General features: G+C 51.8%; 2 protein-coding genes across 5 annotated transcripts in view; both read left to right on the forward strand.

Annotated features, from left to right (window-relative positions):
* Positions 1-3,567: 3,567 nt before the first annotated feature.
* Positions 3,568-25,540, forward strand: SF3B2 (splicing factor 3b subunit 2). Of its 3 annotated transcripts, none has more exons than XM_049892542.1 (22): positions 3,568-3,749; positions 3,931-3,977; positions 4,290-4,367; positions 5,366-5,614; positions 11,139-11,186; positions 12,114-12,231; positions 12,546-12,646; positions 12,988-13,084; positions 13,246-13,337; positions 13,764-13,979; positions 14,737-14,874; positions 15,066-15,146; positions 15,384-15,611; positions 16,598-16,747; positions 17,417-17,506; positions 17,614-17,721; positions 19,352-19,459; positions 19,756-19,898; positions 19,986-20,087; positions 24,545-24,644; positions 24,747-24,932; positions 25,300-25,540. In XM_049892542.1, exons 1-22 carry the CDS (start codon positions 3,617-3,619, stop codon positions 25,369-25,371), a joined length of 2,685 nt encoding a protein of 894 aa, XP_049748499.1. In that variant the 5' UTR covers positions 3,568-3,616; the 3' UTR covers positions 25,372-25,540. The 3 variants fall into 3 exon arrangements, with proteins under 3 accessions (XP_049748499.1, XP_049748500.1, XP_049748498.1); XM_049892541.1 differs by having other exon boundaries at positions 3,569-3,749; positions 11,136-11,186; XM_049892543.1 differs by lacking the exon at positions 11,139-11,186.
* A 1,394-nt stretch (positions 25,541-26,934) lies between these two features.
* PACS1 (phosphofurin acidic cluster sorting protein 1) overlaps positions 26,935-27,706 on the forward strand; it is a 173,739-nt gene continuing 172,967 nt past the window's right edge. For both annotated transcript variants that reach the window (XM_049892544.1, XM_049892545.1), the window contains exon 1: positions 26,935-27,492. In XM_049892544.1, the coding sequence (XP_049748501.1) occupies positions 27,146-27,492 (347 nt within the window). In that variant the 5' untranslated portion in view covers positions 26,935-27,145. The remainder of the gene's footprint in view (positions 27,493-27,706) is intronic.

The following is a 27,706-nucleotide window of genomic DNA, read 5'->3' on the forward strand; positions in this document are numbered from 1 at the left end:
TCGATGGGATCAGGTGGCGGCGGCCGCTCGGCTCCACTCGGCTCTGCTTTGCCCGCCGCCCGCCCCCCATCGCACACCGGAGGCGGGGCGGGGGCCGGGAGCAGGAGAGGGGGAGGGGCTCGAAGGGGAGGGGGCGGCCTGGCGGAGCTGGCGGCGCTACCGGCGTTGCAGGGGAACTCTCTCCCCGGAGCGTCTTGGGGTGTGGGCATCTTCACCCGGCAGCCTCGCAGGGGCTGGACACCAACGCGGCCAGCCCTCTTCCCTAGCTGAACTGAAGGGAAAACTGAGGCCAGGAAGGTGTCTGAATACTCCAGTGTAGCCGGGCCCCCCTCGTGGAGTTAGACGCACAGAGAGATGCGTTTACGGGCACCCACGTGCTCCCTCTCCCTCTCCTTCTCCTTTCCACCTGCGCAAGAAGCGCAGCTCCAACCCCTGGTCTGGATCCATCTGCCCTCACACCCAGAGACTCCTTCCTTCCAACCTGCGGTCCACACTCCCCGGGTCCTGCCCCCGTCCCTCACCCACTCCTACTCCCCACCAGGACTCCTTACCAAAGCTTTAGTGGGACCTGGACCCCCGACTGGGTACTGTGCATCAGGAATCAGAGGACCGAATTCCATCCTGGTTTGTCACTGAATCTCCGAGTTAAGAGGCAATGCCCTGAGCCCATGGCTTCCAGCTCCAGCTCTAAAATGGGAACAACGGCCCTGTTTCCTGGAGCTTTTCTGGGGCTGTAGAGATAATACAGGCGAAGGCTCTGTGTACACCCCAGTGTGTGTAGGGGGGTAGTCCTGAATTTTCCACTGCCTCCTTAGTCCTTGGAGTCCCTGGGCAGTGCAAATGGTTAGCACTCAGCTCTTAATCAGAAGGTTGGAGGTTTGAGTCCTCCCGGAGGTGCCTGGGAAGAAAGTCGTGTTCTTCTACTTAAGAAAAATCAGTCATCGAGAACTCAATGGAGCACAGTTCTACTCTGACATACATGAGGTCACCATGACTGGGAATTGACTCAATGGCAACTGGATTCTTAGTTCTTAGCTCCTGCCACCTGGGAGTTGGGCAGCAGTACCTCCCCCAAACCAGGCCAGTTGTCAAGAGCCCTTCATTCTGTTCTGGGAGGGACCCCTGCTTTCTCCTTTCCTGTGGGCTGGCGTGGCAGGGGTGCTGGGGCAGCCAATCAAAGCTGGGACTAATTGGGCTGGATACCCCCATTCCAAGCCAACTCAGGTAATTGGTGGGTGTTGAGGAGCAGAAGGGAATGGGGACTTTCAGCATCAGGAGAGCTGCTTGTGGTCGCAGTTCAGCCCTTTGGGCCTGTCAGCTTCTCTCTGCCCATCAAGCTTCCCTTTTGCACAATGGAGCCAGGGGGAGGGAGCGGGTAGTCCTACCCCGCCTGCCTCCCAGGGCTGTTGTGCTGAAATGAGGCCCTGCTTGGTGTGTCCCTTTCTGGCCCTGGCTACATTGCCTCCTCACCAGTCAGTCTTTACCCTAGACTGCTCAGACAGTGACCCCTCCCCCAGCAGGTTGGGGCACCTGAGGGCCTCCAGCCTCAGATGACCTGCTGGGGCTCTCAGGTTTCAGAAGCAGAAAGAGTCTTCCTTTGGGTCCAAAGTGGTTCTGCCTGAGTGGGCTGACGAGCTGGAGGGGAGGGCACCACTGTTCTTTCTTCTATGCTGTCTTTCTGGGAGTGGCAGCTGGCAACTGGGATGGTGGTCATGATGGAAGGGGTTTGGGCAGGAGTGAAAGGAACTTCCTGGCTCAGTCCTATTCCCTATTTTTCCTAGACCTCACCTCCCCTAGACCTGGGGCCGCATTCTTTCTCTGTTCCCAGCTACTTTGCTGTTGGGGGCAGTTGGTGAAATGGAGCCAGACAGAGAGAAGATCTGAAGGCAGTGTGTGTGTGGTGGGGACAGGGGTGGGTTATCCAACAGGCAGATTACCAGATCATTTGAAGTTTCAAAGATGTGAAACCCATGTGAAATTGTTCACTACAGATTAGTAAGCACAAGTAAGCCTGTGCTTACCTTGTTTACTAGGTCATCTGGTTGTCAAGGATTGTAACTTTGAAAAGAGGCTTTGATTTTGTAGGAAGGTGCTGTGGGATTGGGAGAGCGACAGATGCCAGCCATACCTAGAAGCAGAGTCTTTGATGTGATGAAAAAATGTGTGCTTACCTTGCCTATTGGATAATCCGCCCCTAGGTGGGGGTAGTAAATAAGACCATTTTACCTGAGTGCCCCCCAACTAAACACACACACACACACACACACACACACGCACGCAGTGAGCCTGGCAGTCAGGATGGGAGAGGGACCTCAGAACTAGTGGCAGATGTGGGAAGGAGAGATTGATGGGAGGAGGGAGACGCGCGGTAGCCAGACAGGTAAAAGCACCTGTCCATGCCCCTGGCAGGCCCTGGGGGTTGGGTGGGGTGGGGGGGGGGTGGAGGAGAACGGGGTCGCCTGCCACTGGGCTGGAGGGGCTCAGAGAAGCAGAGGTCCTGAGTTTGGACTACAACCAAAACCAAAGCCGCTGCCCTCGAGTTGATTCCAACTCATAGCGACTCTATAGGACAGAGTAGAACTGCCCCATAGAGCTTCCAAGGAGCGCCTGGTGGATTTGAACTACCAACCTTTTTTGGTTAGCAGCTGTAGCACTTAACCACTAAGCCACCAGGGTTTCCAGTTTAGACTAAGGAAGATGTAAATCTTGCCACCATTAAGATTGCTTCATTTACTCTTTTGCACTCATCTTTATTGAGTGCTTCTTGGATCCCAGATGCCGCATGCCAGACAGCAAAATGACCAGGTACCTGCTCACGTTCTTGGGGATGGAGGTGAGTGTGGAGAGAAGGGCAAAAAACAAACAGTAGAGGTTTGAACGTGTTATGAGAGCTCCAAGAATAGGAAAGCGGGAGAAGGCTTAACGGAGGAGACACTTGAGCCGGCCCGGAAGGTGGAAATGGGGCTTTAGTGTTGCCCTTCCCCCAGGTCGGGAGTTGGAGCTCAGCCCGGGCGGGCCCGCTCCTCTCCCGGCTCCGATCCCCTTACAGCCCATTCATCCATGTCTGGGCCGGGGGCGGGCGGGCAGACAATCAGACACTGTTTTATCACAGGCATCGGCTCCAGCCTCCCGCTTGGCGCCCGCAACGTTCGGCCACCGGGGGAAAGGGCCTCTCGGGCGTCCCTGGAAACACGAGCGTCCCGGCTCTCACGCCTATTCAGGGAGTCGGGCCGGAAGGCTGATAGTCCGCGCTCGGGCAGGCGAGACGCAGAAAGCGTCCTTCCAACTAGACAGCTTTGGCCGCAGCAACGTCCGCCCGTAGGGTTTCCCGGAGCTGTAATGGGCACTGTATTCCTGGCGCTGGACCCGCAGTGACCGTCAGCTGCGTACTACAACTCCCAGAAGGCTTCGCGACCAGGCCATCTGCGGACCACTGGATAAAGGGCGCGTCTGTTGGCGAATCACGTTTCCCGGCCGTTGGTCCGGGGTGGCCCTCTAGCCGAACAGCCCTCCAATCCGCGGGCGGGCTGCTGGACGTCGTCCCCGGAAGTTCCGGGAAGTGGGCCCGGAGCTGGCCCTGGCATCCGGGTTGGTCGCGCGCCTTCCTGCGGCTAAGATGGCGACCGAGCATCCCGAGCCTCCCAAAGGGGAGCTACAGCTGCCGCCGCCGCCACCCCCAGGGCACTATGGTGCCTGGGCTGCCCAGGAGCTTCAGGCTAAGTTGGCAGAGATTGGAGCGCCGATCCAGGGTGAGGAGCGCGGAAGGTCAAGAGGGGACTACATGGGCCTGCAGAGAAGCGGAGCCTTGTTACCTCGGAGACTCGGGGGCAGGGGGCGGAGGCGGGCTAATAGGGCCCGCCCTGGCCGGGTCGGCCGGACCTAGCCCACTCCGACCCAGCATTGATCACTGACTCTGTGTTTGCCACGCAGGGAGTCGCGAGGAGCTGGTGGAGCGGCTGCAGACCTACACCCGCCAGGTAAGTGCCAGCGGAGGGACGTCAGGATAGACCAGGCTTCTCAAGGCAGCCTTCAAGACATCACGGCTCGGTCTTCATTCTTAGTGCTCCCGGCACAGCAAGGTCTTGCACTTTTTTGCATGCTCTTGCTTGTTCTTGACTTTACCTGTTCTGTTGTCATAGCTTTATGCATAGTGGCCCTCCCCAGTGCCCGAGCTCCAAGCTCCTGCAGACGGGCACTGGGTAAGCTTTGTTGAATGAATGAGAGGGAACGTCGTTTATTGGATCAGTGCTTCTTGACCTGGTCTAGAGTTGTTCGTTCTTTTTTTGCAGACTGGCATGGTGCTGAATCGGCCGGTTCTCAGAAGAGATGATGGGGACAAAGCTGCTCCCCCTCCCATGTCAGCACAGGTGAGGAAGTTGTTCTACTTTATAAGGTCTCTTCTACCCAGGATAGGCACATCTTCTCATGTGCAGTGCACTGGGAATGCAGTTAGCAGGGTGGGCAGGGAGGTACTCCGTGGACAGAAGTGGGAGCCCTTCAGTTCTCTCTTGGTCCTGATACCTGCCTCCTTCTCCAACATTTGCTCCTCCAAATTCTATTTGACATTCAAGACTCACCTCTCAATTTCCATGTGCCTTCTGATCCAGCAGTGGCCAACCTGGGCTCCATTGACCTCAATGGATGGGGTGATGAGTCCCTAGATGGCTTTCAGACGTGTTCCTGAAGCTCCTGAAATTGTATGCAAAATTCGTTTTTTTGGAGAGAGAGTTGATAGTTTTTCTCTGTCGATGCTCCAAAGTTAACATTTTCTTTTCTTGGTTAATATCTGGGCCGTCCTCTTCCTGTATTCAAGAATCACGTGTTAAAGTTGCTGTCGTTAGATGCCTTCAAGTCAGTTTTTGACTCTTACTGACCCCATGTGACAGAGTAGAACTGTCCTGTAGGGTTTTCAGCCTGTAATCCTTACGGGAACAGATTGCCAGGTCTTTCTCTTGCAGAGCCACTGGGGCGTTTGAATCACCAACCTTTGCATTAGCAGCCACGTGCTTAACTGTTGCACCACCAGGGCTCATTGTGTGTTAACCCAAAACCAAACCAAACTCACTGCTGTCAAGTGGGCTCCAACTTATAGCGACCCTATAGAACAGAATAAAACTGCCCTGTTGGGTTTCCTGAGCTATAATCTTTACAGATGTAGACTGCCATATTTTTTTCCTATGGAATAGTTGGTGGGTTAGCAGCCGAGCACTTTAAGCATTGTGCCACCAGGGTTCCTTCCTTGTGTGTTAAGGAGGGAAAAAAGAAAGAATAATATGTTATTTGACTTTGAATCCCAGCACCCAGCAAATATCTGTAGGATAAATAGATAAGTGCTTCCTAGTTTACACTCATACTTTCTTCGCAGCTCTCCGGGATTCCCATGCCACCGCCACCCATGGGACTCCCCCCTCTACAACCTCCTCCACCACCCCCACCACCTCCACCAGGCCTTGGCCTTGGCTTTCCTATGGCAGGCGGACCCCACCCACCAAACTTGGGGCCCCCTCCTCCCCTCCGTGTGGGTGAGCCTGTGGCGCTGTCTGAGGAGGAACGGCTGAAGCTGGCACAGCAGCAGGCAGCATTGCTGATGCAGCAGGAGGAACGTGCCAAGCAGGTAGGGCAGGGGAGAGCCTGCGGCTAGGCCGAATCAGGCCCCTGAAAGGGGAGTGGAGCTCTAGAGGGAGCTGGATCGTAGGGCTGAGGCTTCTGGGAAGGTCTGGATCAATGCTTAGAACCTAGGCTGTAGGCCGGATGAGGACCACAGGAAGCAGAGTTGTGTTAGACAGAGGAATGGGGTTAGGCTGTAGGCCGGATGAGGACCACAGGAAGCAGAGTGGTGTCAGACAGGTGTGTGGGGTTAGGCTGTAGGCCGGATGAGGACCACAGGAAGCAGAGTGGTGTCAGACAGGTGTGTGGGGTTAGGCTGTAGGCCGGATAAGGACCACAGGAAGCAGAGTGGTGTCAGACAGGTGTGTGGGGTAAGGCTGTAGGCCGGATGAGGACCACAGGAGGCAGAGTGGTGTCAGACAGGTGTGTGGGGTTAGGCTGTAGGCTGGATAAGGACCACAGGAAGCAGAGTGGTGTCAGACAGGTGTGTGGGGTTAGGCTGTAGGCCGATTGAGGACCACAGGAGGCAGAGTGGTGTCAGACAGGTGTGTGGGGTTAGGCTGTAGGCTGGATAAGGACCACAGGAAGCAGAGTGGTGTCAGACAGGTGTGTGGGGTTAGGCTGTAGGCCGATTGAGGACCACAGGAGGCAGAGTGGTGTCAGACAGGTGTGTGGGGTTAGGCTGTAGGCCGGATGAGGACCACAGGAAGCAGAGTTGTGTTAGACAGGTGTGTGGGGTTAGGCTGTAGGCCGATTGAGGACCACAGGAAGCAGAGTGGTGTCAGACAGGTGTGCGGGGTTAGGCTGTAGGCCGGATGAGGACCACAGGAAGCAGAGTTGTGTCAGACAGGTGTGTGGGGTTAGGCTGTAGGCCGGATGAGGACCACAGGAAGCAGAGTTGTGTTAGACAGGTGTGTGGGGTTAGGCTGTAGGCCGATTGAGGACCACAGGAAGCAGAGTGGTGTCAGACAGGTGTGCGGGGTTAGGCTGTAGGCCGGATAAGGACCACAGGAAGCAGAGTGGTGTCAGACAGGTGTGTGGGGTTAGGCTGTAGGCCGGATGAGGACCACAGGAAGCAGAGTGGTGTCAGACAGGTGTGTGGGGTTAGGCTGTAGGCCGGATGAGGACCACAGGAAGCAGAGTGGTGTCAGACAGGTGTGCGGGGTTAGGCTGTAGGCCGGATGAGGACCACAGGAAGCAGAGTGGTGTCAGACAGGTGTGTGGGGTTAGGCTGTAGGCCGATTGAGGACCACAGGAAGCAGAGTGGTGTCAGACAGGTGTGTGGGGTTAGGCTGTAGGCCGGATGAGGACCACAGGAAGCAGAGTGGTGTCAGACAGGTGTGCGGGGTTAGGCTGTAGGCCGGATGAGGACCACAGGAAGCAGAGTTGTGTTAGACAGAGGAATGGGGTTAGGCTGTAGGCCGGATGAGGACCACAGGAAGCAGAGTGGTGTTACACAGGTGTGCGGGGTTAGGCTGTAGGCCGGATGAGGACCACAGGAAGCAGAGTGGTGTCAGACAGGTGTGCGGGGTTAGGCTGTAGGCTGGATGAGGACCACAGGAAGCAGAGTGGTGTCAGACAGGTGTGCGGGGTTAGGCTGTAGGCTGGATAAGGACCACAGGAAGCAGAGTGGTGTCAGACAGGTGTGCGGGGTTAGGCTGTAGGCCGGATGAGGACCACAGGAAGCAGAGTGGTGTCAGACAGGTGTGCGGGGTTAGGCTGTAGGCCGGATAAGGACCACAGGAAGCAGAGTGGTGTCAGACAGGTGTGTGGGGTTAGGCTGTAGGCCGGATGAGGACCACAGGAAGCAGAGTGGTGTCAGACAGGTGTGCGGGGTTAGGCTGTAGGCCGGATGAGGACCACAGGAAGCAGAGTTGTGTTAGACAGGTGTGTGGGGTTAGGCTGTAGGCCGATTGAGGACCACAGGAAGCAGAGTGGTGTTAGACAGGTGTGCGGGGTTAGGCTGTAGGCTGGATGAGGACCACAGGAAGCAGAGTGGTGTCAGACAGGTGTGCGGGGTTAGGCTGTAGGCTGGATAAGGACCACAGGAAGCAGAGTGGTGTCAGACAGGTGTGCGGGGTTAGGCTGTAGGCTGGATAAGGACCACAGGAAGCAGAGTGGTGTCAGACAGGTGTGCGGGGTTAGGCTGTAGGCCGGATGAGGACCACAGGAAGCAGAGTGGTGTCAGACAGGTGTGCGGGGTTAGGCTGTAGGCTGGATAAGGACCACAGGAAGCAGAGTGGTGTCAGACAGGTGTGTGGGGTTAGGCTGTAGGCCGGATGAGGACCACAGGAAGCAGAGTGGTGTCAGACAGGTGTGCGGGGTTAGGCTGTAGGCCGGATGAGGACCACAGGAAGCAGAGTTGTGTTAGACAGGTGTGTGGGGTTAGGCTGTAGGCCGATTGAGGACCACAGGAAGCAGAGTGGTGTTAGACAGGTGTGCGGGGTTAGGCTGTAGGCTGGATAAGGACCACAGGAAGCAGAGTGGTGTCAGACAGGTGTGCGGGGTTAGGCTGTAGGCTGGATAAGGACCACAGGAAGCAGAGTGGTGTCAGACAGGTGTGTGGGGTTAGGCTGTAGGCCGGATGAGGACCACAGGAAGCAGAGTGGTGTCAGACAGGTGTGCGGGGGGGTTAGGCTGTAGGCCGGATGAGGACCACAGGAAGCAGAGTTGTGTTAGACAGGTGTGTGGGGTTAGGCTGTAGGCCGATTGAGGACCACAGGAAGCAGAGTGGTGTTAGACAGGTGTGCGGGGTTAGGCTGTAGGCTGGATAAGGACCACAGGAAGCAGAGTGGTGTCAGACAGGTGTGCGGGGTTAGGCTGTAGGCTGGATAAGGACCACAGGAAGCAGAGTGGTGTCAGACAGGTGTGTGGGGTTAGGCTGTAGGCTGGATAAGGACCACAGGAAGCAGAGTGGTGTCAGACAGGTGTGTGGGGTTAGGCTGTAGGCTGGATAAGGACCACAGGAAGCAGAGTGGTGTCAGACAGGTGTGTGGGGTTAGGCTGTAGGCTGGATAAGGACCACAGGAAGCAGAGTGGTGTCAGACAGGTGTGTGGGGTTAGGCTGTAGGCTGGATAAGGACCACAGGAAGCAGAGTGGTGTCAGACAGGTGTGTGGGGTTAGGCTGTAGGCTGGATAAGGACCACAGGAAGCAGAGTGGTGTCAGACAGGTGTGTGGGGTTAGGCTGTAGGCTGGATAAGGACCACAGGAAGCAGAGTGGTGTCAGACAGGTGTGTGGGGTTAGGCTGTAGGCCGATTGAGGACCACAGGAAGCAGAGTGGTGTCAGACAGGTGTGTGGGGTTAGGCTGTAGGCTGGATAAGGACCACAGGAAGCAGAGTGGTGTCAGACAGGTGTGTGGGGTTAGGCTGTAGGCTGGATAAGGACCACAGGAAGCAGAGTGGTGTCAGACAGGTGTGTGGGGTTAGGCTGTAGGCTGGATAAGGACCACAGGAAGCAGAGTGGTGTCAGACAGGTGTGTGGGGTTAGGCTGTAGGCCGATTGAGGACCACAGGAAGCAGAGTGGTGTCAGACAGGTGTGTGGGGTTAGGCTGTAGGCTGGATAAGGACCACAGGAAGCAGAGTGGTGTCAGACAGGTGTGTGGGGTTAGGCTGTAGGCCGATTGAGGACCACAGGAAGCAGAGTGGTGTCAGACAGGTGTGTGGGGTTAGGCTGTAGGCCGGATGAGGACCACAGGAAGCAGAGTTGTGTTAGACAGGTGTGTGGGGTTAGGCTGTAGGCCGATTGAGGACCACAGGAAGCAGAGTGGTGTCAGACAGGTGTGCGGGGTTAGGCTGTAGGCCGGATGAGGACCACAGGAAGCAGAGTGGTGTCAGACAGGTGTGTGGGGTTAGGCTGTAGGCCGGATGAGGACCACAGGAAGCAGAGTTGTGTTAGACAGGTGTGTGGGGTTAGGCTGTAGGCCGATTGAGGACCACAGGAAGCAGAGTGGTGTCAGACAGGTGTGCGGGGTTAGGCTGTAGGCCGGATAAGGACCACAGGAAGCAGAGTGGTGTCAGACAGGTGTGTGGGGTTAGGCTGTAGGCCGGATGAGGACCACAGGAAGCAGAGTGGTGTCAGACAGGTGTGTGGGGTTAGGCTGTAGGCCGGATGAGGACCACAGGAAGCAGAGTGGTGTCAGACAGGTGTGCGGGGTTAGGCTGTAGGCCGGATGAGGACCACAGGAAGCAGAGTGGTGTCAGACAGGTGTGTGGGGTTAGGCTGTAGGCCGATTGAGGACCACAGGAAGCAGAGTGGTGTCAGACAGGTGTGTGGGGTTAGGCTGTAGGCCGGATGAGGACCACAGGAAGCAGAGTGGTGTCAGACAGGTGTGCGGGGTTAGGCTGTAGGCCGGATGAGGACCACAGGAAGCAGAGTTGTGTTAGACAGGTGTGTGGGGTTAGGCTGTAGGCCGGATGAGGACCACAGGAAGCAGAGTGGTGTCAGACAGGTGTGCGGGGTTAGGCTGTAGGCCGGATGAGGACCACAGGAAGCAGAGTGGTGTCAGACAGGTGTGTGGGGTTAGGCAGTAGGCCGGATGAGGACCACAGGAAGCAGAGTGGTGTCAGACAGGTGTGTGGGGTTAGGCTGTAGGCCGGATGAGGACCACAGGAAGCAGAGTGGTGTCAGACAGGTGTGCGGGGTTAGGCTGTAGGCCGGATGAGGACCACAGGAAGCAGAGTTGTGTTAGACAGGTGTGTGGGGTTAGGCTGTAGGCCGATTGAGGACCACAGGAAGCAGAGTGGTGTTAGACAGGTGTGCGGGGTTAGGCTGTAGGCTGGATAAGGACCACAGGAAGCAGAGTGGTGTCAGACAGGTGTGTGGGGTTAGGCTGTAGGCCGGATGAGGACCACAGGAGGCAGAGTGGTGTTAGACAGGTGTGCGGGGTTAGGCTGTAGGCCGGATGAGGACCACAGGAAGCAGAGTGGTGTCAGACAGGTGTGTGGGGTTAGGCTGTAGGCCGGATGAGGACCACAGGAGGCAGAGTGGTGTTAGACAGGTGTGCGGGGTTAGGCTGTAGGCCGGATGAGGACCACAGGAAGCAGAGTTGTGTTAGACAGGTGTGTGGGGTTAGGCTGTAGGCCGATTGAGGACCACAGGAAGCAGAGTGGTGTTAGACAGGTGTGCGGGGTTAGGCTGTAGGCTGGATAAGGACCACAGGAAGCAGAGTGGTGTCAGACAGGTGTGTGGGGTTAGGCTGTAGGCCGGATGAGGACCACAGGAGGCAGAGTGGTGTTAGACAGGTGTGCGGGGTTAGGCTGTAGGCCGGATGAGGACCACAGGAAGCAGAGTGGTGTTAGACAGGTGTGTGGGGTTAGGCTGTAGGCCGGATGAGGACCACAGGAGGCAGAGTGGTGTTATAGGCCGGATGAGGACCATAGAAAGCAGAGTGGTGTTGTAGGCTGGATGAGGACCACAGGAAGCAGAGTGGTGTTGTAGGCCAGATGAGGACCACAGGAAGCAGAGTGGAGTTAGACAGGAGTGCGGGCTATCAGAGCTGGTGTGAAGCTTGTTTTCTTTTTTAAGCAGGGAGATCATTCACTGAAGGAACATGAGCTCTTGGAGCAGCAGAAACGGGTAATGCCCCTCTCTAACCTTTGACCTCATCGTCCAGCCCGTTGGCTATCACATAGTGCGTAGTGCCCAAAATAAGGTGCACCGTTCATGTTTTCCTTGCAAGTTACCTCATCCCTAGCCAAATTCCAGCATCTCCCAAATAATTCCGTTTTTTCATCTGGTTCAGGGGTTGGCAACTATGGCCTATTTTTGTACGGCTTGTAAGCTAGGAGTGGTTTTTATGTTTTTAAAGGGCTGTTTAAAAAATATATATGTGATAGTTTTGAGATCCATAAAGCCTAAACCATCTGGCCTGTTAGAAAGTTTGTTAATTTCTGCTAGTTTTGTATAACGTCGTTATAGGTACCTCGGAAAGGAATTTTGGCTAATTTTAATTATATGTATAGGATTTAGAGTCTATGTTATGATGAATGTGTTTGGGAATGATGAATAAGTTATTAGACCCCAAAGGTACATTGCCATCAGTTGTTACCCTATGGGTTCCTAGGAAGTGTTTTAAAAAAAAAAAAGCAACAGATGAGGAAATACAAAGTACTGTCTTTTGTGCTTGGATTGTAGCTATCTAGAGAGAGAGAGATGATTAGAATTTGTAATTCTTTCTAAGTAAGTTAATGTTATTTTTTGGGGAAGAAGGTTGTCCTTGAAAACATAAAAGGCAGTATTTAGCTAAATATTAAGCTTTATGTTGGGAACTAGAAGTGTTCCAGGGTTTTTCTTGGTGTTTCTAAGGATTTTTCTTTGTGATCAGAGGGTGCGTCTGTTTGGATCAGTAGGCTGGAAGCGTGGGGGTGGAGGGGGATGTCAGAACCCAAGTGGTTCCTGATTGTTCTCCTCAGGCCTGTTATCAGGCTGAAAGCAAGCATTGCCAGGGGCTGCCTGCCAGACGGATTTTCAAGCTGTGTCTGCACTCCCACTTCTCTCCTGCAGGCAGCTGTGTTACTGGAGCAGGAACGGCAGCAGGAGATTGCCAAGATGGGCACCCCAGTCCCTCGGCCCCCACAAGACATGGGCCAGATGGGTGTTCGTACTCCTCTGGGTCCTCGAGGTAAGTCCTTGGAAATGGAAGGGAAGGGCAAAGAAGGGAATTAAAAACACCTTTTGCACTTTTTAAGTGTACGTCACATATCACGTATTTTAAGTGTACGAGTAATATATTTTCGAAAACTTAACCCACCCGTACGACCAGTGTCTAGACCAAGAACCAGAACATTGCCAGTACCCCAGAAGTCCTCTCAGGCTTCTTTCTAGTCACCCTCTCTCCTGAAGAGTAACCATTACCTGACTTTTAGCAGGAAAGGTAATTTTCTTAATGAGCATTTTGCCTCTTCTCACATTGGTCTCCTTTCTTCCTTCTCTCAGTAGCGGCCCCGGTGGGCCCCACTCCCACAGTTTTGCCCATGGGGGCCCCTGTTCCCCGACCTCGTGGTCCCCCACCACCTCCTGGAGATGAGAACAGAGAGGTGAGACTGGCCATTTCCCCCCAGGGATAGAGAGGTAATTTAGAAGGGTTTTTTTCTCCGGATTCTGAGAGCAGATGGGGGAACTTAACTTCTTGGGGATTGGGTGGGAAGCCATACTTAGTTGAAATATATTCAGGGTAAGGCAGGCAGCAGGGTCTGGGAAACATTCTGGAGCAGGGTTCTGGGATTCACTCTGGGGGATGCTGAACCTCATTGAGTCCCATTGGTTTTGGCCATGATCTGTGAATTATATCACCTGGCCAGCAGCCTTTCTAAAACAAGAAGTGGAAGTCAGGAAAAGGGCACGTGATTGCCCCCTCTCACTGAGTTGTCTCTGGCAGATGGATGACCCCTCTGTGGGCCCCAAGATCCCCCAGGCTTTGGAAAAGATCCTGCAGCTGAAGGAGAGCCGCCAGGAGGAGATGAACTCTCAGCAGGGTGAGTGCATCAGTGTGCCCTGAGGCCTGCAGTGACAGACGGGGGAGGCCAGGCCGTGGTCCTCCACCCTTTCCTCAGGAGGACTTTAGAGAGATGGCCACTGTGTGTGAGTGGCGGGTACTGACCCTGGGAGGAGACCCTGATCACTGCCTTCCTTACAGAGGAAGAGGAAATGGAAACAGACACTCGCTCGTCTCTCGGCCATTCAGCTTCAGAGACTGAGGAGGACACAGTGTCTGTATCAAAAAAAGAGGTACGAGATGGAGCTGGGTCTGGAGGGACTGTCGGGAGACGGCCTTGGCACTTAAATACCCACAGTGCTAAGTGTTCAGTAAAGGGTAGCTGCCGTTTTGTGCTAGTTCTTGTCCTAAGCATTTTACAGACGTTTTATCGTTTCACTGCTGTAAGTCCCTCTGACTTCTGAGTACTACTCTTGCATCTACTTTATAGACAAAAGCTGAGGTTCTGAGGGGTGCAATAATTTCCTCAGAGGTACAGCTTGAGAGTGATGGGACTTGGAGCCTGACTCCGAGGCCTCTCTTTCAGCGCCTTGACGAGATTTCCTCCTTGGGAATGGCTGAGTGTGGAACTATTGGGGAAATTGGCGAGGAGGTCAGGGGCTGGGGGCAGGCTTGGTGCTTGGATTCTCTGACCCGGTTGGTTTTCCCTGCCTTTACAGAAAAACCGGAAGCGTCGGAACCGAAAGAAGAAGAAAAAGCCCCAGCGGGTGCGAGGGGTGTCGTCGGAGAGCTCTGGGGACCGAGAGAAAGATGCGGCCCGGTCCCGTGGCTCTGACTCCCCAGCTGCTGATGTTGAAATTGAGTATGTGACAGAAGAACCTGAAATTTATGAGCCCAATTTCATCTTCTTCAAGAGGATTTTTGAGGCTTTCAAGGTATGAGGAGCAGCACAGTGTAAAGGAGCAAGCTAACGAGGGAGAAGGCAGGAACGCCATGAGAGAGGAGTTAGGAGGACGTTTTCTTTTTATTTATTGTGGTTTAGGTGAAAGTCTACAGAGCAAATTAGTTTCTCATTAAACAACATACAAATTGTTTTGTGACACTGGTTGCCAACTCTGTGATGTGTCAACGCTCTCCCCTCCTCCACCCCGGGTTCCCTGTTTCCATTTGTCTAATTTTCCTGTCCCTTCCTGCCTTCTTGTCTTTGTTTCTTGTCTTTGCTGGTGTACCCATTTAGTCTAATATACATGACTGAACTACGAAGCACATTCTTTACGTGTTGTTGTTTGCCTCATAAAACCTGCTTAATCTTTGGTTGAAGGGTGAACCTCGGGAGTGACTTCAGTACTGAATTAAAAAGGTGAATGGATGGAGGCCATTCTCTCGGGGTTTCTCCAGTCTCTGTCAGATCCGCAAGCCTGGTCCTTTTTTTTTGAAGGAGGGCTTTTTTTTTTTTTATTGTGATTCAAGCGAAAGTTTAGAAATCAAATCGGTCTCTCACACAAAAACTTATATATACCTTGCTCCACACTTCCAATTGCTCTCCCCCTAATGAGACAACCCACTCCCAGCCTCCACTCTCTCTTTGCGTGTCCATTTTGCCAGCTAAGGAGGGCATTTTTTAACACAGCGTTCAGAAACTAGGGCGGGGCACTGAGGACTGGGGTTTCAAGTTGTCTGCCTTCTCCTCAGCTCACCGATGATGTGAAGAAGGAGAAAGAAAAGGAGCCAGAGAAACTTGACAAACTGGAGAATTCCACGGCCCCCAAGAAGAAGGGCTTTGAGGAAGAGCACAAGGACAGTGATGATGATAGCAGTGATGACGAGCAGGTGAGGCCACACCCTCCTGCTGGGAAGCCTGGACTGTGGGGGCAGACAGGTGCCTGAGATGCATCCAGTGAGGGACCATGGTGAAGCCTTGCAGGGGAGGCTCCTTTTGGTGGCTGCAGTTTTGGTGTGGGCTGGGGTGGTTTGATTGACATGAGAGTCCTGCTTAAAAGAGAGGATTGTTACCATTTTAGGAAAAGAAGCCAGAAGCCCCCAAGCTGTCCAAGAAGAAGTTGCGCCGAATGAATCGCTTCACAGTGGCGGAGCTCAAGCAGGTGAGGCCGGAGCTGACCCAGCGGGGCCCTGGAGCTGGGCTGAGGGACCCTGTGAGGAGCCTGCGAGGCTTTGAGAGGATCTCATTGAAGCCTGCAAGGAGAGTTTTGCTTTGTGGGGTGGTCGGGAAGCATCGAAACAGACTTGGGTGACTTGGGTGTGGCTCCTTTGAGGGTGCAAAGGCAGCTCTAGATGTGAGAAGGTGGGGTTCTAGAGGCACGTGGCTGTCTGTTTTCCAGCTGGTGGCTCGGCCTGATGTTGTGGAAATGCATGATGTGACGGCACAGGACCCCAAGCTCTTGGTTCATCTTAAGGCCACGCGGAACTCCGTGCCCGTGCCGCGCCACTGGTGTTTTAAGCGCAAGTACCTGCAGGGCAAGCGGGGCATTGAGAAGCCCCCCTTCGAGCTGCCGGACTTCATCAAGCGCACGGGCATCCAGGAGATGAGGGAGGCCCTGCAGGAAAAGGTGAGGCCAGTGGTGCTCACGCTGCCCTGGGGGCCCAGGGCCTTGCTAGCAGCGGCCTCCAAAAAGACACCTGCTGCCAGTCGTCTTAAGTTTTCCTTTCTGCAGCTTAGAAGTCAGCACGACACGTGACACGTGGCAAGAAGGGCAGGGATGGGACAGCATCACCTGAAAGGCAGACCTCATGTCTATGTTCAGGGTGTGCTCTCCTGCCATACACTGAGCCTTCTGCTTCTGAGCAGCTCCGTTTTCCTCCTTGTCTCTTCCTCCCTCCGCCTCACTTTGCCAGCTCACTTTGCTCTGCACCTGTGACACCTTTCCTTACGGTCTGCTTTCAGCTGTGAATGTCTGTCTCTGCCCCTGCTGTCAGCCTGTCCCTGGGTTGCGTGTACGGTTCATGTGCTTGGCTGCTAACTGAAAGGTTGGAAGTTTGAGTCCACCCAGAGGTGCCTTAGGAGAAAGGCCTGGCAGTCTAATTCTGAAAAATCAGTAATTGAAAACCCTGTGGAGCACAGTTCTACCCTGACACACATGGGATTGCTATGAGTAAGAATCACCTTGACAGCAGCTGGTGTAACGTGAGCCTGACGCACTTTGTGTTTAGAGAGTCATGGTGGTTGTATAACTTCTTAAATTGTTAATTAGATATTTTGAATAGGTAATACATGTGGCACAAAAATTCAGAAGGTACAAAAGCGTACCAGGTGAAAACTCTGCCTCCCAGGTATACTTTAGTCACCCATCTCTCTCCAGAGGCAACTAGTATTACCAGTCTCTTGATCAGATAGCTTTTTGGACACACGTAGCTGAGCCTGACTTCGTGTAATAAGCCTGTCTTAGTCAACAGGTGTTATGTAATGTTGAGGCGTTTTAGCAGAAAGGATTTCGGTGAACGTCTTAATAAGATAAATGAACTTTATTGCTTTCGAAGACTCTTAAGAGTTGAACTTGCTGAATACCTTGTATGGCATGCCTTCTGATTTCCACAGGAGGAACAGAAGACCATGAAGTCAAAAATGCGAGAGAAGGTCCGGCCCAAGATGGGGAAGATTGACATTGACTACCAGAAACTGCATGACGCCTTCTTCAAGTGGCAGACCAAGCCGAAGTTGACCATCCACGGGGACCTATACTACGAGGTTCGGTTCAGTTCAAGAGTGGGGCTGGGGAGAGGAGGCAGGGCTGGGCCTTTGTGATTTGTGGTCAGAGGGCCTTTGAAGCTGGTGCAATGGCCTCTCCCCCTTAGGACTGCCAGTAAGTCCCCTCAGATGGGAGGAATTTGAGATTTTAAAATGAGATGGTTTTGGGAGGAGAGATGCAGAGCTTATCTGAAGTGGTGATTGGTTACGGTGGGTGGTTTAGGGACAGAGAGGCCAAGTCGCAGATGCTTTCAGGAAACATTTAATGTTGGAGTGGGAAACACATTTCAGTTTTTTTTCTGACCCTTGAAATCTTATCATCGTGGTCTCACGGACTTTTCAAGGTGGAAGGATCTTAAAGAGCATCCTGCCGAATGCCCTCATTTCACAGATGAGAAAGCAGGTCCCAAGATTTGGCTGTGTTTCCACGGAGGCTTAATGACAGTGCTGGGAGCCATGCGTTTCCTCCTCTTTCCTGCCATTATTCCTTCCCCTGTTCTAGCCAGGGAAAGGAGCGATGGCAATCAGAGTGGGAACCAGGTAGCCCTCAATGGGATTTTGTATCTGATGTGGGTAGGACTTCTCATTTTTGTTCGCATGTCCTCTTGCCATTGGGCTCCTTGTGAGTGTCTGGTGTCCACAATGCAGCCTACTGTGCTTGTTCCTCAGGGGAAAGAGTTTGAGACCCGGCTGAAGGAGAAGAAGCCAGGAGACCTGTCTGATGAGCTGAGGATCTCCTTGGGGATGCCAGTGGGACCAGTGAGTGTCAGCTAGCAGTTGGGAAAGCAGCAGAAGGGGGCGTGCTGGGGTGGCAGGAGACACAGGGATGGGGCTGGGGAGATGGTATCCTGTTCTTTCCTCTGCAGAATGCCCATAAGGTCCCTCCCCCGTGGCTGATTGCCATGCAGCGATATGGACCACCTCCGTCGTACCCCAACCTGAAAATCCCGGGACTGAACTCACCCATCCCCGAGGTAAGCGCTGTCTTGTTTTTCTCTCTCAACTTCTTCTGCTATTTACTGGAGGAGGTTTTTTTTTTTCTCCTTCTCTCACTCCATCACGTGTCTCTTAGAACAAAAAGCATCAGGGTTTTTGTTTTCTAAAAAGCCAACATGCTTATGATAAATAGTCAAAATGACAAATACAAGGATGAAAACAAATCACTCACAACTTCATCACTCAGAAATGACCAAGTTTAACGTTTGGTGAGCACGTTTCCAGGTACACATACGTGGGCTGTATTCTTTGCAAATTTTTTTTACATAAATAGCGCACCCATACACACATAATGTGCAGACATGATGAAATTAAGCAAAACAGTTCTGTCGTAACGCTCCCACACATATACCATGCGTGTCTGGTGACACTTCCAGAAGTGAATTTTGGCCTCATTCACCCATCCACCCATTTCCATGTAAATCATTATTCTGTTCATTTCTTTCATCCTGTTCATTTTTTTCTGATTTCCTGCTCATATGCATAAAAATAGTCTGAAAATGTTAATTTTGATTATAATTGCATAATAGAGGTATAAGCCATGGTCAGGAAGTCATTGATTGAGTTTGGTAGTCCCCTGGTAATTGGAAATTAACCAAAAACTCTGTTAATTTAAGTTGATAATTACAGCGCATCAGTGTAACAGTTGAATGTGAAAACCTTATCAGATCATCTTAAGTGAAACCATGAGGTTAGGTCTGCTTATTTCATAGTTTAAGTATGTCTTCTTAGTGTCAGTTGAAGTCAGCAACGTGTAAAAAAAATTGGCATAATGCGCTTACGAAAATGCTCGGGGAAGTTGAGTGGTTGGCAAAAAAATGTATAACACGTGTTATGGTGAAGACATATGGTATTTGTGTATTTATATATATACAGAGAGAGGTGGACGTGTAGAGATAAATTTATTTCAAAATTGGTATCGAATTTGTATTTTAAAATAAAAATGCTCAGATTTCCTTGAATTTAACAGACAACAAAGCCAGAAAGGTGAAAAAGAATCATTAAACTTCAGATAAAAATCGACGTCCCTTAAGGGAATTAGATTCTGAAAGAGCTGGCATTTCGAAGTTAGGAAGTCAGTGAGAAGTTAGAGTCCTGCTTTTTAAAGGTTGTGTTTCTGTTTTAGACAGCATGGACTCTGCCATGAAAGATGAGGCTATTAGCACGCTTTCTACCTCCCTTCTATCCATCCTGTTTCCTCCGGATTTTGTTACTTTTGCTTTGTTAATGCTTTAAAGCATTTAATTTTACTCTGCGATCATAATTCATAGAGTTCCCAGGTGTTAGTTCTAGACTTTGCAGTGTGAATTTCCTCCAGGGATTCGGTGTTTTTCTTTTTTAATAATACTTTATTATGTTTTCAGGGAGAGTTTACACAGCAAAGTAGGTTCCCATTTGAAGGTTTCTACACAGATCGTTCAGCCATGTTAGTTTTACATTTTTCACAATGTGTCAACATTCTCTTTAATTGCCTTCTGGTTGTTCCATTTCCAGTACTCCAGTTTCCCTGTTCCCTTCTCATCTTTGCTTTTGAGTAATTGTTGAGCTTTAAGTTCACCGTTTCTTTTGATGCTTAGGAGTGGCACTGACTTGGGCTCCCTCTTGCAGAGCTGTTCCTTTGGGTACCATGCTGGTGGCTGGGGCAAGCCCCCAGTGGATGAGACTGGGAAACCGCTCTATGGTGACGTGTTTGGAACCAATGCTGCTGAATTTCAGGTATGGGCTGTGCACTGACGAGCTTGGTCTTACGGGCCATGAGGGTTAGAAATAGTTGGTTTATAGCTTCATTATCAGGGAGCTGCGTGTTCTGAAGTTCCAAAATCTGCAGAAGGGTTTACAGTTTCCTCAGCTGTGATGCAAGCTCCCCTCTAGAATCTGAGCTCTGGGTGAGTAGGGATTATTGCATCCTTATCTACAAAGTTACATTGTTGAATCCTTCAGTGGACAGCAGTGCCTGGCACATAATAGCTGCTCAGTAAACATTTGCTGACTGAATGAATGATCTCTTTCAGACCAAGACCGAGGAGGAAGAGATTGATCGAACCCCTTGGGGGGAACTGGAGCCATCTGATGAAGAGTCTTCAGAAGAAGAGGAAGAGGAGGAGAGCGATGAAGACAAGCCAGATGAGACAGGCTTTATTACCCCTGCAGACAGGTGGGGACACAGAGAACCTGCCCCTGAAGGGATGTGTTTGGTTTTGGGGGCCTTCTCTTTACTCCAGAGTTTGTTCTCTCTACGCAGTGGTCTCATCACTCCTGGAGGGTTCTCATCAGTGCCGGCTGGGATGGAGACTCCTGAACTCATCGAGCTGAGGAAGAAGAAGATTGAGGAGGCCATGGACGGGTGAGGGAACTGCGCAGAGCCAAGAGGGGAGGATGTTCACCATTCACTTTCCTTTGACCCTTAGGTTGACTGGTTGATTTTTGTTCCTTAAAATTTTTTTTTTTTTTCACTTTTTAACAACTACTATTGAACAACTGAGCACTGCTGTAGGCAGTGGGGAATCAGTAGTGCAAAAGGCAGTGGAGGTAGATGAGTAACAATATAACAAAATAATTTTTGATGTGATAAGGATGGTGAAGCAAAGGAATGTGGTAACAGGATATGGAGGGATTTGGGTGGTGGGAAGACCTTTGGGAAGACCTCACGGAGGAGGTGATTTTGAGTGGAGACCTGAATGTTGAGAAGGAACCAGCTTGGTGATAATCTGGGGGGAGAGGGCACGATAAGAGCAAGCAAGTACAAAGACCCTGAGACGGGCACAGGCTTTGCATAGTCATGTATTTTGATTCCCTGTTGTTAAGTACATAAACATTTAGGGTTATTAAGTCTTGGTGAATTGACCTGTTTAATATTTTGGAACAATGTTTTCTTTGTTCTTTCTGTTCTTTGTTCATTTATTGCTTTTTTAAATATGTTTTATGATTCTATTTTATCTCCTTTTTGGCCTATTAACTGTAAGTTGTTCTGTGAATTTTTTTCAGAGAGGGACAAGTGCTATTTATTAATATTTTATTGTGTTTTTGGTGACAGTTTACACAGCAGGTTAGGTTCCTGTCTGAGTTTCCACACAAATTGATCAACGACATTAATTATGTTGTCCACGTTGTATCAACATTCTCTATTTTTTTTAAATTTTTATTTGCTTTAAGTGAACGTTTACAAATCAAGTCAGTCTCCCATACAAAAACTTACACACACCTTGCTATGTACTCCTAATTGCTCTTCTCCTAATGAGACAGCACACTCCTCTCTACCCTGTATTCCCCGTATCCATTCAGTCAGCTTCTGTCCCCCTCTGTCTTCTCATCTCCCCTCCAGACGGGAGCTGCCCGCATAGTCTCATTTGTCTACTTGAGCCAGGAAGCTCACTCCTCACCAGTATCATTTTCTGTCTTATAGTCTAGTCCAATCCCTGTCTGAAGAGTTGGCTTTGGGAATGGCTCCAGTCTTGGGCTCACAGAAGGTCTAGGGACCATCACCTCTGAGGTCCTTCTAGTCTCAGTCAGACCATTAAGTCTGGTCTTTTTATGAGAATTTGAGGTCTGCATCCCACTGCTCTCCTGCTCCATCAGGGATCAACATTCTCTTTAATTGGGTTCTGGTTGTTACGTTTCCAGTACTCTAGTTTCCCTGGCCCCTTATCTTCTCATCTCTGCTTTGGATTAAATGTTGACCTCTTGGACTCAGGTATTTTTTCGGTAGAGCACCGATCTAACAGGTAATATCTTTTGTGTGTCACTCTGCTTTTCTGCTAAAAGGTGATCTCAGGAGATAGTTTTGGTTCAAAGTTTACAGAACATCTCAAGGTGATAGTCTCAGGGATTCCTTTGGTTTTGGGTGGTTCTGTCAATCTGGACCTTTTTTAAGAATGAGTTTTCATTCTCCATTTTTCTCCCATTCTAACTGGGATCATCTATTGTGCTCCTGGTCAGACTGATCAGTGGCACCATCTAGCCAGGCACCATCTAGTTCTTGTGGTCTCAGGGTAGTTGAGGTCGTACCTTGTGGAGGGTATCAGCTTTGCAGACTTGTTTCTTCTCTGTGATTTTGGGCACCTTCTTACTTTTTGCTCCTGACAAGTAGAGACCTGTAGTTGTATCTTATGTTTTGTTGTTTCAGGAGTTGTTCTTCAGGGTATATAGTATGCATCTTTATCACAGTCTACCTTCAAGTGATGTACATTGTTTTTGTATAGTAAAATATAAACTTGACAACAGTAACTTCCATTTTTCACACCTCGACCTTTGCACTATTTTCATATATTTTACTTTAAATATATTATAAAGTCTATACTATGTGGTTATGATTTTTGTTTAAACAGTCTGTTATCTTTTGGAGAGATTTAAATAATAAGAATCACATACTAGCCCATGTGGTTACCATTTCCAGTGCTGTTCTTTCTGTATATCCCGGTTTTCATCTGGTATCATTTTCCTTCTGCCTGAAGGGTGTTAACATTTCTTACTGTGTGAGTCTGCTGGTCGTGAATCATTTCAGCTTTTGTGGTCTACAAATTTTTTTTTTTTTAATTTGGACTTCAATTTTCAAAGATTTTTGCTGGTTTTAGGATTCTAGGCTGAAAGAAAAATTTCAGTACTTTAAAGATGTTATTCCACTGCCTTCTTGCTTGCATTGCTTCTGACAAGAAGTCTACTGTCATCTTTATCTTTGTTCCTCTACATAATGTGTCATTTTTCTCTGGCTGTTTTTAAGATTTTCTTTGTATTACTGGTTTTACAATTTGATTATAATGTGCCTCGGTGTAGTTTTCTTCATGTTTCTCATGCTTGGCATTTGTTGAGCATCTTGGATGGGTGGGTTTATAGTTTTCATAAATTTAGGAAAATTTTTGGCTGTTATTTTTCAAATGTCTTTTTTGTTCCTTCTCTCTCTCCTCTCCTTTGGGAGATCCAATTACACATGTATTAGGTCTCTTGAAGTTGTCCTATTGCAATTTTTAAATTTTAATTTTCTGTTTCACTTTAAGAAGTTTTTGTTGCTGTGTCTTCAAGTTTGCTCATCTTTGGCAATTTCTAATCTGGAATTAATCTCATCCAATGTAGTTTTTATTTCTAGAAGTTTGATTTGTGTCTTTTAAACACCTGCGTCTCTGCGTAACTTTTTGAACGTATGGAATTTAGGTACGATAACTGTTTTAATGCAGTTGTCTGCTAATTCTAACATTGGCGTCAATTCTGGGTTGGTTTCAATTAATTGATTATTCTCATTATAGATTGTATTTTCCTGCTTCTGTGCATGCCTGGTAATTTTTGATTGAATGCCAGGCATTGAAAATTTACTTCGTTGGAGTCCAAGATATTTTTGTATTCCCCTAAGTCTTCGGTTTTATTCAGGGACACAGTTAAGGTACTTGAAAACAGTTTGATCCTTTCAGGTGTTGCTTTTAAGAGTCATTAGGGCAGGACTGAAGCAGTATTCAGTCTTCCCCACAGTTGACACACAAGACCCTTCCGTGTACTGTACCCAGTACCCTGTGAATCACGGGGATTTTCAGTCTGGGTTGTGGAAATAGGCACTATTCCCAGTCCTGAGTGAGCACCAAGCAGTGTTACTGCAAATCCTTTTGGGTGGTTCTTTCCCTGGCCTTGGTAGCCTCAGACGCATCTGCCGATCAGTACTCAGTTCAGTACTTGGGAAAGGCCCTCTGTAGGTCTCTCTCTGTGCTTCATTCTGTTCTTTGGTACTCCATCCTGTGAACTTGAGATGCCTTGGTCTTTCAGCTTCGTCTCCTCAACTCATGGAATCCTCTGGGCTCTATGTGGGTTCTTCTTGTTTTGCAGCTAGAAACTCAGTGTAGTGAGCTGGGGCACTTGAAGAGTTCACCTTATTTATTGCCCATCTCTCAGGGATCATTGGTCTTTGTTGCCAACGTCCAGTGTCATTAAAATCACTGCATCATATATTTTGTCCGTTTTTTTGTTGTTTTAGGCAAGGGGGGGGGTGAATCTGCTGCCTGTTATTCCTTCTTGTCTGGAAACAGAAGTCTCAAGGTTTGTATAGTCAAGGAAGAAAAAGAAGAGGGGTGCTGTGCTAGAGTAGAGTGAGCAGGAGTTGGGTAAGGGACCAGGTTCTGATGAACCTTTTAGGTCATGGCGAGGAGTTTGGATTTTATTCCAACATTGGTCAGAAGCCTCAGAACGTTGTCAGTAATGGAGTGACAGGATCTGAACTATGTTTTAAGGTGTTCACTCTGGCTGCTGTGTGGAGAATAAATTGTCCCCCCTTCCAGGGGGAGAGGTGGGAGGAAGACATGGTCTCGGATGACAGTGGTAGATTACCTCTTGTGTTCCGAATCTATGGTTCAAAGTAGGTAATGAGACTGGCTCTTGTGCTTTTGGAAAGGCTGGAAGTTTGAGTTCTGCATGTTAGAGCTCCGGACACAACTTTGGAGCAGCAACTGCTGTAGTCTGTTCTCTCTTGCCAGCTTCTCTGTACTAAAATGCTCTTGGGAAATTTTAGCCTCTCTGACCTTTAGCCCTTCTTCATGTGTGGGAGTCCTGGTCTCTGATCCCTCCTCTAAACTTGATGCAGGGGTTCCCTTAGTTCAGTGTACCCCTTCTAGGCTATATCCTCTGAAATTAGTACCCCATATCCCCCTGACCTAATGCTTTCCTTTCTTGGGTCTCCATGAACTGCAAGGCTGTTCAGGTATCATTTTTGCCTCTGGACATCTGAGACTCTCTCCAGGGAAATGGGTAGAGGCGCTTCCTGGCTTTCTTTTGCTACCCCTTCTGGAGACCCTTCCTTTTTGGACTTGATTCTATCGTCCTTTGCAGAAGTGAGACACCTCAGCTGTTCACTGTGTTACCAGAGAAGAGAACGGCCACTGTCGGGGGAGCCATGATGGGATCGACCCACATCTATGACATGTCTACGGTGAGTACTTGGAGGATACAGCACGAGGGCTGGGAAAGACGGCAGGAGCTAGGGCTTCTGGTCGTCTCTTCAGAGTTGACAAGGCCCTGATCTCTCTTTCAGGTGATGAGCCGGAAGGGCCCGGCCCCTGAGCTGCAAGGTGTGGAGGTGGCCCTGGCCCCCGAAGAGTTGGAGTTGGATCCCATGGCCATGACCCAGAAGTATGAGGAGCATGTGCGAGAGCAGCAGGCACAAGTGGAGAAAGAAGACTTCAGTGACATGGTGGCTGAGCATGCTGCCAAACAGAAGGTAGGAGTTCACGCTGTGGGAACTGGCCTGTGTAAGAGCCAGGGACCAGGCCCTGCCTTTTTCAGTGGAGTGGCGCCCTCTAGTGGTGAGAGCAAGGGTGGACTCAGTGCCTTTGCCCTGAGCTTCATTAGTGGTGGAACCCTTGGAGATCCTGGGTGAGCTGTTTTAAGAAAGGTGAAACTCCTGCACGGGGTAGGGAAGGAACTCATCCAAGTCTGAGATGGAGGTAAGAACAGAGGCCAGTTTCAATGCTTCCCCACAGACCTGTCTGTCTGACAGGTGTCCACTCTCTCTCTCTTTTTTTTTTTAAATGGTAGGGGAGAGGTGGTTTAATCCATTGTAACCTATTTCTCTTTTTCTCTTACAGCAAAAGAAACGGAAAGCTCAGCCCCAGGACAGCCGCGGGGGCAGCAAGAAATACAAGGAGTTCAAATTTTAGGTCCTCCTCACACACTCAACTCTCCTTCAGGCCCTCTGTCTGGACGTCTGGGCTTTACACATGGGTCCCCAAGAGCCAGCTCTCCTGCATTTTTCAAGAGCTCATCATTTCATGTTCTTATCTTAGACCTGTTTTGTAAATAAAGCTGTTTCCCAAGGAAAGAGATGAATATGTAACACTGCTGGTCCTTCCATATCTCCTTTAGTCCTCTTCTGCAAAAGGACAAAAACAGCCTCTTTCTACAACCACAGGGGCTACCCCAGTGACCAGGGGCACGTATCTGGATCAACCGATAAGACCAAAGCCATGCTGCTGGAAGGCTCCAGAGGAAGTACCTCTAGGTCTAGGTTGACCTTACTGCTTTGTCCTTGGGGAGTAAAAATAGCCAGCTTAGTCCCCTGGCTGGGCTAGAGAAGTACAGTGGGCTTGGGAAGTAGGCCAGGTCAAGCCTTCCATTAGACCTTGTGGCTAGATGAAGAGCTGAGCCCTTTGCCTGCCGCCGCTGCTCAAAATCCATATTAGCCTGAGTCTGTGAACTTCTCGGTGGTTTCAAGCAACACCAATCTTTAGGATTTGGGGGTGGAGAGGGTCTTGCTTTCTCCAGGTTCTAGTTCCCTGGCCCGGAGAAGTCTTCCTGACAGGCTAGACCAGGCCTGTTGGGTGTGCTGAGCACTGTGAAGAGAGAAGTTGCAGGCTGCTGTTGTCCTGCTGGTGTGCCACCTGAGGTGCTAATGGGCTGGGGGCTTCAAGACTGATTGAGGAGGGGAAGGAATGTGGGAGACTTCACGCAATAGGTGGCAATTGAGCCAGGCCTAAAAAAGGGAGGAGTAAAATTGTATTAAACTGTTGAAGCAGAAAAAAGCATTCCTAGTGGAGGAAATTGAGGGCGGGGATGGGGGGAGTTCGAAGGAAGCGCTGACCCAGTAATGAAGGTTTTTGGGGGGGAGGGAGGCTGTAGGGACAGAAGCGGAGAAAGGTAAGCTGGTGCCAAATGGGCCAGGGTTTCGTGGTTCTCTCGTGGAAGGATTCTGAGCCCCTGCGCCCGTCTACGTAGAGGCCTGTAGGCCCCCAAGGTGGAGCCGGCTGCCGGCTCCCAGCGCTCCCTTTGCTAACCTGGGCCTCAGGGCGGGGCCAGGCCGACCGTCCGCTGCGGCGTTGGGCGCAGGGCTTTGGGGCAGTCACTTCTGCCTCTGCTGCGCGCTCCGCAGCCCCGAGAGCCCGAGGCGCGTGCCCGTGGCAGCCCCCTCCCGGCCGGGGCCGCGCCCCGGAAAAGCGGGTTTCCGCTGGCCCTGCTGCTGCCGCTGCCGCCGCCGAGAGGGGCCTGGGGGAGGGGCAGGCCGGGGCGGGGGCCGCTGCCCGCCGAGGGCGTGAGGGACAGGCAGGGCCGGGCGCGCGCCCGCCGCTAGACCCTCTCCTCGGGAGCGGCGCGCACCCGCAGACTAGCCGGGGGCACGAGCGCGAGCCCCGCCCCCCGGCGCTGGGTGGAGCCGGCGGTCAGGGCGCTCCGCCCCCTCCCGGACACGCCCACTCTCGGCGGCGCGAGCCGCAACAGGCGGCGGCAGCGGCGGGCGAGCGCGAGGACCGCGCCGAGGCCCGCGCGTGCGTGCAGACTCTCGCTGGTGCTCGCTCGCGCGCTCGGGCGGGCGGGCTGAGGAGACAAGTCGCAGCCCCCGCCGCGGCCGCCGCGGCCGCCACCGCCGCCGCGGGAGGAGCTCGGAGCCCGCTCGGCGTCGTCTGATCCCGTCAGCCCCACTCCCCTCACGCCGGCCGGGCCATGGCGGAGCGCGGAGGGGCGGGCGGTGGTCCCGGCGGCGCTGGGGGCGGCGGCCAGCGGGGCTCTGGGGTCGCCCAGTCCCCGCAGCAGCCGTCGACGCCGCAGCAGCAGCCGCCGCAGCAGCCGACGCCCCCCAAACTGGCCCAGGCCACCACGTCGTCCTCGTCCACCTCGGCGGCGGCCGCCTCCTCCTCGTCCTCGTCCACCTCCACCTCCATGGCCGTCGCTGTGGCCTCGGGCTCCGCGCCTCCCGGCGGCCCGGGGCCAGGCCGCACTCCCGCCCCAGTGCAGATGAACCTGTACGCCACCTGGGAAGTGGACCGGAGCTCGGCCAGCTGCGTGCCCAGGTGAGCGGCGGGCGGGTGGGACCGGCGTCGCGCCCGAGTCGGTGACAGGCCCCCTCCCGAAGGGGCCATCCCGGGACCCCCGGCCGCCCGCCGCCCGCCCGGCCGGCCCCTGCAGGCCTCCGGGGACCCTCTGCGGGGCCCGCCCTCCCCTGGCAGCCCCATCTCCGCCTGGGCGGGACCACCCTCTCCCCCTCCCCGCCTGGGCCTTCCTGCC

This window comes from Elephas maximus, chromosome 7, assembly GCF_024166365.1.
Source record: "Elephas maximus indicus isolate mEleMax1 chromosome 7, mEleMax1 primary haplotype, whole genome shotgun sequence".
NCBI classification, from domain to species: domain Eukaryota; kingdom Metazoa; phylum Chordata; class Mammalia; order Proboscidea; family Elephantidae; genus Elephas; species Elephas maximus.

Coding starts and splice junctions, on each gene's coding strand:
- SF3B2 (XM_049892541.1), top strand. CDS start 3,617: ATGGCGACCGAGCATCCCGAGCCTCCCAAAGGGGAGCTACAGCTGCCG. Junction 20,088..24,544: donor ATTGAGGAGGCCATGGACGG/GTGAGGGAACTG, acceptor CGTCCTTTGCAG/AAGTGAGACACCTCAGCTGT. Junction 24,933..25,299: donor AGCATGCTGCCAAACAGAAG/GTAGGAGTTCAC, acceptor TTTCTCTTACAG/CAAAAGAAACGGAAAGCTCA.